Source organism: Coregonus lavaretus (genome assembly GCF_964263955.1).
Source record: "Coregonus lavaretus genome assembly, chromosome: 15".
In the NCBI taxonomy this organism is placed as follows: Eukaryota; Metazoa; Chordata; class Actinopteri; order Salmoniformes; family Salmonidae; genus Coregonus; species Coregonus lavaretus.
Window position 1 is genome coordinate 39594263 of NC_140002.1, and position 8373 is coordinate 39602635.

At 43.7% G+C, this 8373-nt stretch overlaps 1 protein-coding gene across 2 annotated transcripts in view; it reads right to left on the reverse strand.

Moving 5' to 3' along the window:
- LOC311143228 (latent-transforming growth factor beta-binding protein 3-like) overlaps positions 1-7810 on the reverse strand; it is a 47966-nt gene extending 40156 nt beyond the window's left edge. For both annotated transcript variants that reach the window (XM_084179040.1, XM_084179039.1), the window contains exon 1: positions 7154-7810. In XM_084179040.1, the coding sequence (XP_084035166.1) occupies positions 7154-7394 (241 nt within the window). In that variant the 5' untranslated portion in view covers positions 7395-7810. The remainder of the gene's footprint in view (positions 1-7153) is intronic.
- Between the last annotated feature and the right edge of the window lie 563 nt (positions 7811-8373).

An 8373-nucleotide genomic window follows, 5' to 3' on the forward strand; every position in this document is an offset into this window, starting at 1 on the left:
TCCCACTATAAATACCATCAAAAGGACAACGACAAAAACAACATTACACCACAATAACAATCACCACCACTACCACTACTACCACTATTAAAAGGGCATTATTACAATAATGGGAGGCACAACATCTTATGACGCTCTTGCCTTCACGGTCAGTAGAAAAGCAAGAAACCACATCCCCAAATATGCCTGCTTTAAACTGGCATTGTGAGACCGCATACCACATCCACAGAGTGGACTATGGACTGGGCCAGACTTCTGTAGCTGAGCCCATAGCCCAGGGTAAATGACATAATCACTGGCTTTTTAAAAACACAGGCCTGAGAAAGTCTCCTCCGCTTCCTCCTGCCGACTAGCAGGCCGCCTGGGAGTAACGGCCTCTGTTTACTGAATGGGCTCTAGATACCCATATTGTACCCATGCATCCCCTCAATCCCCGCATCCACCCCAGATCGCTTGGCAAGGAGGGCTGCAGCCCTTAGCTATCCAAACAGTGCCTGTTCCAATGCTCAACACATATAGAACATTTGAGTCACTAAATGATTGCTGTCTTTAACAGTCTACTGGCACAAAATTATCTAGCAGAAATCTTTCATGAATAAGACCACCCTCGCTGGGTTTGATCAACTTTCATTTTTGTCCACTTTCATTAACCCCACCCCTTTTTTAAAGCAGTATTATCTAGAACACATTTTTATTTAAAAATAAACAATATTTACATTTTAGTCATTTAGCAGACATTCTTATCCAGAGCGACTTACAGTTAGTGAGTGCATACATTTTTCATACTGGCCCCCCGTGGGAATCGAACCCACAACCCTAGAGTTGCAAGCGTCATGCTCTACCAACTGAGCTACAGGGGACTACTAGGCAGATAATTTCTAACATTACATATCATTACCATTAATCTGGTGTGAGACTATGATACTGCACTGTCTGTCTGTCTGATTATGTATAATTGCCCAAACCCATCACTCCAATCCCTGATTACTCAATGGGCATATTATGACATGTCATGGAGGTATGTGAGGTTGTTTCTATGGCCAAGAGGTAGGCATGAACCCAGTGTAACCTGGCAGCCCCCTGCTCCAGCGCAATTTAACGTCTGTGGAGAGAGAGAGGGAGACAGAATGTTGGCACCAACTCTGGGTAAGTGATGTCATGTAATCACTGGTCTAATCCACCGTTTTTCTGTATAACAACAGACCAGGTAGAGAGAGGAATGCTGACGGTGCACCCAGCAGAGCTGATGTGAGATATCTGCCCAGGCCCGATGGCGGTGCGGTGGCACACCCTCAGGGGAGCTGTAGTGGTTCAGGCTAGGGTGTCTTAGGGCCTTCTCCCCCTGTCCTGGCAGCAGCACTGTTATTCTGTATTTACCCTGGCTAATGGCTGTGCAGCTCCAGAGGTCTGGCGGGGGTGCAGTTACACAGTCTCACAGTGCTCACATTCCACTGGCCAGCTTTAAATAACTGCTCCCTTTCTCCCCCACGCTAAGCAAATGGGAGGAAAGCGTGTTAAACATGGCAAGCCGGGGTGTTTTTTGAGCTAGCTCCTCCTATATTAGCTTCAAATGCGAGACAGCCTTCTCCCTGACACACACACTGTGTTCCCTCATCCCTTTCAAAATTGACCTCTAATTGGTGTTTTGTTTTTGGAGCTTCAGCAGCTAAAAACTATTTGCCTCGCACTGTTTTTTTTTCTCAACCTGCACCGAAGTGTTGACTTGAATAGAGCCAGTGACAGGACAGGAATAGCCCTGAGAGGAGGAATCTGATTCCATGAAAAATCCCAGTTAAGATCCCCAAATACTGGACTGTAGAGCTACATCGCTTGTGACCTTAAATAACCGGAGATATTTGCCCTCCATACGAGAGCAGCCTAAACCATGCACGCATAAACATTAAAACACAGCCTTGAGGGAAGGCTGATGACATGGCATCAAATACACACACACGCACACAAACAAAGTTCGTAAATGGCTGTGTGAATCCCCCTCTCTATGGCCATGGGAGAGACTGACAGAGAGTGTGTGTGAGCGAAGCCCTGCTTAGCCTCACCTCTGGGCAAAGCCAGGCCTGCGGCACACTGTGGAGTGGTGCAGGTTTCTGGGTTGCCCATGTTTACTACAGCACCCATAACTTGGCATCAGAGGAGGAAGTGAGTGAGTGTGGGGAAGTGCTCTCAGAGGGAAACTCAAGTGTGTCTCTAAACAGGGACAGCTAGCCTTGGGCAGCTCCAGCTCGGCTTGTTTTGCTGACTTCTGTTTTACCTTTCATTCTCCTCTGACCCGTACCTGTGACCCATACCTCTGACCCATACCTCTGATCCATACCCAGGGAAAACCCAAATAAATCACTGCAATAAAATATGGGACAGCTGAGCCTTCAGAATGAAATGGATGACTGGGTTTGAATGACCCATTAAACTCATATTTTGTGCATGACCACATTGGCTTTTAACATTCTCACATGACCTCCATCCTGAGTCACGGATAGAGAGACATGAGCCAGAGGTACTGCAGTAGGATGGAGGGAGAAGTCCATCAGGAACTGAATACAGGGGGAGTGACATAGGACATTCTAGAGAGACAGAAGTCAGCTCAGCCTCAACAGTAAGGATGGGACTCTTGTTGTGATTGCGCTGAATGAGACAGCGGGTTTAGTTTAGGATACAGACAGATACAGAGAGAGAGTGACTGAGAAGCAGAGGCAGGTCCAGAAGAGGTGGAGAGCAGCTGCTGCCAGTCTGCTGAGGTTGATGGGTGGAATGCCTGTGCGGTAGCAACCTTTAAAGAGAAGAAAGGCTGCGTCCTCCGTCCCTCACCCAAACAGAGCTGTGTGCAGTAAAACTGGGGGAACAGGCTCAGAACTACTGTGGGTAAATACTGTAGGGAGGGTGGGGGTGGGAGGAATGTCTATCAAGATTCCCATTCCCAGTCTCTTAAGTCATACATCCAGAGTGCTGCTTCAGTCTGACCTGCACAACCCAGCTCAACCTCTATGACCATGTGGAGGAGACATAACACAGAACAATGCCTGCCTGGTTCAAAGATCAACCGCCGACTGACTCTTTTCATCTATAGAACCTGCCGGAAACTAAACGTATAACAGTATCTCAACATACAGCATATGCCATCTCTGATATGAATCTAGGATTTATCTTTCATACGTAATTTGAGTATGACAAGAGATAATGCTGAGAAATAGAAGCCTACGTTTATTTAGCTACTTCCTTACTTATACTCTGGCAACTCTGCCATTCTAGTTTATTTTCCCATACTACAGCATGTATATCCAGAGGCCTCATCCAGTGCAGACAGGAGTCTGTGTGGCCTAGCTGTCTCTCAGCTGATTTATCCCTGGAACAGTAAGCGTAGCAGTAACAGCAAAAGTAGCAGTAACAGTAGCAGTAGTTAATCCCTCTTTAACCCTGCTGGATTCCCCACACTGTCTGTCTGAGGGCTGGGGTGGGAGCCAGTCCTGCTTTACCAGGGATAGATACATAGACTCCACAGAACGGAATGAAGACGTCCTGGTGATTCTATTTCTATGCATCAATCCTCCACTTAAGGAGGAACGTCCAGTCTCACTTCAGATCACCTGGTGATGAGAGAAGACTGACCAAACCACTAGAATTCCTGAACATTATATATTAGGGTGCTTGTGCCATACACTTCAGACAGTAGCATAAGAGAAGGATTAAGGGAATGAGCACAGAATGAACATGGAAAAGGGTTGCTTATTTATGTCATTTCAATGTTGAGTTGATTGGTTGAGTCAATTCTCATTTACCAGAGAATTGTAGAAAAAATGTAATCATGCTTCAAAATATCTGTTTATGTTACTTGAACCATGTCAGAATCTGTTCAAGTAGATACTATTACAAATCTTTAACTGAACTAAAAAAATCCAGGATGGAAATGTACCTACTGTAATATATACCAATAGCTACGTAATAGCCGTGAGGCCAACCTGGCAAAACCGCTGAAGCCCAGTAGATTTCGCTGAAACTCACTAAGCCTTGTTTATTAATTTTCTCATAATATCCTACAACAGCTTTAACAACATTGTTCTTGTGAAGACTTTAAGACAGGAAATCTTGAATCATTAGGCAGAAAATTAATGCATTTGGAAGTGAATTGCTTCACGGCAAGGTTCTGGCAGGTCTGCTCAGTCTAGGTCTCAGCCTTGCTGTGGTGCTGACGTCACAGCCACTCATATTATGGAAAAGTGTTAATATTGTTGTCGTTGACCGCGGCCATTTTAACATGCTAGAGAGAAAATTCCACATGTCCATAGAGTACACTGTCCACACACACTTCTGGTTTGCCAAAAGCTGACACTGGCTCAAGTTGCACTCTGTAGCCCCTGCCAGACAAACCCAAACAACTGCACAAAAGCCTGGTTAAATGCAGCTTACAGTACCCGTACAATACCAGACACAGGGCCGATTGTACACTAGTTTGATTCTCCAGACCAAATGTTCAGATTACACAAAATTAACAATTCTGTGTTGCACTGTAATTACAACTGGAGTATGTAAGGAGGGCCATTCTGATGGTTTTGTGATGAAAGGGTGAGCATGTTCATTCACAGTGCAGAGAAAGAGAGTTTATTATGACAAAAATGCATTAGGAATATGCTGTAGTTCTGTAATGAAGGGCTGGTGGGAGAAAAAGCGTAGGAACTTCACATTTCACAAGAAGTCCTAAAACAAAATCTGTACGACAACATTATGACAGGGTAAACTGGCATTACAGTCATTAGGTGTTCAAGAAAAATCTAAACATTGGGAAAATGTGGGTAAATGTATAGGAAATGTGTGGGCCTAAGTGAATGTGAATGTTGCTCAAACTCCCTTGACCACAGAGCCCCACAGCCGACACTTTAAGGGCGGCCTCTGCATGCATTTCCATAAATGTAGCTTTCACAGTGACTGAATCAGTTTCCTCATTTATTTTTACTACTGCAGTTTATTTTGGGGTCTTGTTCACATTCTAAAGCAAATCTTAGTCTGCCTTAATTAGGGGTTTGAGGGAAAATCAAGTCACACTAAAATAACCCTGGGCCTCACACAGATCAACAAAGAAATGGACACCCCCTCATCACAACTAATGAAAAAGCTGAGCAAGTAATAACAGTTCTCTATCTAAACAGAGGCAATATTGTTGATATATATTTTTTTACCAGTATTGTGTTTTAAAAGCACCCTTGCTAGTTTACATTTTAATTATCTACTGTGATGGATCACAGGCTAGCAGCAGTTGTCAGACCCAATAAACACACTGAGTGTACAAAACAAAGGGGATCACCTTCCTAATTTTGAGTTGCACCCCTTTTGCCCTCAGAACAGCCTCAATTAGTTAGGGCATGGACAACAAGGTGTCAAAAGCGTTCCACATGGATGCTGGCCCATGTTGACTCCAATGCTTTCCACAATTGTGTCAAGTTGGCTGGATGTCCTTTGGGTGGTGGACCATTTTTGATACAAATGGGAAATTGTTGAGTGTGAAAAACCCAGCAGCGTTGCGGTTCTTGACACACTCAAACCGGTGCACCTGGCACCTACTACCATACCCTGTTCAAAGGAACGATCAAACAGGGAAATGTTTCCAATCGTTTTTCCACCATTTATTTTTCCAAAAGGGGATTTTATGTAGGTTTACCCTGGCATGACGTTTTGATAACCGTGTAAATCTCTCTCGGACAAGGTGACTTTTATCAATATATTCACCTGTATTTACCCCCAACAAATGAAATGCTAATTAGCTGCTAATGTGGCTATCATAAAGCACTATAAATGGCATGATGATATGGACGTGACTGCCAAATTGAGGCAAAGGTAAGAATCTCTGGATTAACTATCTAATGTTAGCTAAATGTAGTAATGAATAAATTGGCTACATTTCTTTAATTGTACCTGTTAGCAAAGGTGCCAGGTAGAGCTGACGTGCAGGAGCTTGCAGGGATTTGTAGTCTTGCATGTTGTCTACTTTGATGCTAATTAGCATTTTCGAATCTGAGCGTAAATAGAGCCGAATATATATTGCTAAAAGTCACCTTGTCCAAGAGAGATTTACATGGTTATCAAAACGTTATGCCAGGGTAAGCCTACACGAAACACAGCCCTTATTTTAAGTGTTTCTAAAAGTCCCTATGGGAAAAATGAATGGAACCATTTCCCTGTTGGACCGCTAGGTTTTATGGGTATTATGACACCTCCACTGTGGGGTTCTATTGTCTCAAGGCTTAAAAATCCTTATTTAAACTGTCTCCTCCCCTTCATCTACACTGATTGAAATGGATTTAACAGCTGACATCAAGAGCGTCTGCTAAATGACTAAAATGTAAAATGTAATAAGGGATCATAGCTTTCACCTGGTCAGTCTATGTCATGGAAAGAGCAGGTGTTCCTAATGTTTTGTACACTCAGTGTATTTATTGTGTCTGACAACTGCTGCTAGCCTGTGATCCATCACAGTAGATAATTCAAATTTAAACTGGCAAGGGTGCTTTTAAAACACAATACTGGTAAAATTGTTATCATTGTGAGAGTGTGTTGATTGAATGGTTGCTGGTCGCAGCTATATACTGGGCAGTGGGAGAGGGAACAGTAAACTCTAGCAGATTAAACTCAACTTTCATTCCCACGGGGGGCCAGTATGAAAAAAATGTATGCACTCACTAACTGTAAGTCGCTCTGGATAAGAGCGTCTGCTAAATGACTAAAATGTAAAGTGATGTTGGAGCTCCAGTCCGCCCACACTAGTCGTAAATCGTGGAGTTGAGTTTAGTCAGCTAAGTCAACTCCAGTGTAGGCTCCAGAATGTAAACTGGTATAGGCCCTGGAGCCTTGGTTTACCACAGTTTATCTGACTTCTGTGCAGAAAGATTCAACTCATGCCAGCCAGACAATGTGGACAAGAGATTAGAGAAGGGGGAAAATCCGAAATATGCCAAATGTCTTAGCAATGCAATGGTAATAGCCAAATTGACACGGAGATGTTTATTTTGATTCTGATGATTAAGGCCTAGGGGCCTATGTGTATTTTCTTCCCTACTAGGACTGATATTGTTCAGAGATTAGTGTTTAAAAAACAGCATAATAAGGCCTGTGTAAAATAATTATTGTTTATCATCGCATCACCACTCACCCACTCTGAATCCAGGCCCTGTGAGAGTATCCGCTGACTGTCCGTTCTCGCCTATCAGTGTGGTATTGTTGCCCTGCTCACAGGTGTCCTGGCACTGGCCTTTTAAACAAATCCTCTTGCAGATGAGAGGGGCGATGACCACTTTGAAGCGCTCACGGGTGGATGCGCGCTCTGCGCACCAGGCCAGCCTCTGGACACCCAGCCAGATGACGAGCAGATGGGAAATGATCAGAGAAGGCATCCTGGCATCCTTCACCGCCGTGCGCAAAGAGAAGGGGGCATTCACGGTGGCAAAATGTAATGCTGTTAAAGACTGTTCAGCTCGTAACAAAACACCAAGGGACTCGGTATTCCTTTCAATCGAACCTTGAAAACAACCGACTAACTTCCGGAGGTATTCCAAAATGTTGATTATAAAGGTGCCTCATACAACGAAAAAAAGTGCTGAGAAAACTTCAGTGGTGTACTTCTTCCCTCCTGCCCTTTAAAAACAGTACATTTCAGTCTCCTCGCATATAAAAATTATTCATTTGGAACAGTAAAATGTTTGGCATTTTTATTTTAACTAAAATACAGGATCCAAAAGTTACCGAGATAACTTTTCCATTTTCCTACCCGCTTTCTCGCTCTCCTTTCTCCCTGCTGTTGCTTGGATGGTTGGTGTGTGCGTATCTGGGTTTGGGAAAGAAGGGAGGGAGGAGAGAGGGAGAGGGAGCCAAGCCAATCCTCTCCAGAAAGAGCTGGCAGTAGGCCAGGCAGCGCAGGAGCTAAGCTGAAAGTGGTTTCGTTGTTGGTTATTTCTCCTAACACCCACTAACCCCCCATCCAGGGAACGATAACGGCACAGCTGTGCGTGTCGCTCTGGAAAACACCTCCAAATCAAGTGTGAATGCCAACAGTGCGAAACAGCTCTCCAGTCAGAGGAATGTAGAGTATCATACGGCTTACAGTTACAGTTGTGGGAGGAAAATAGGTGTCTGTTGACAAAACTCAATTTACAAAAAAACATTAATCATTAGCCATCATAATTTAAGCCTATCTCAAATCTAGATTATTCAATAAATGACCAATATTGGTATAGATGTGAGACACCATACAATGACTAGATGAGAAAGTAACAGTGCCAAATCTAGCTATCCAATCAAAGTCTATTTCTTTTCACTGTATTTAGTAGTGAAATATAAAGAATGACCTAACAATAGAGCATTACCACATACCCC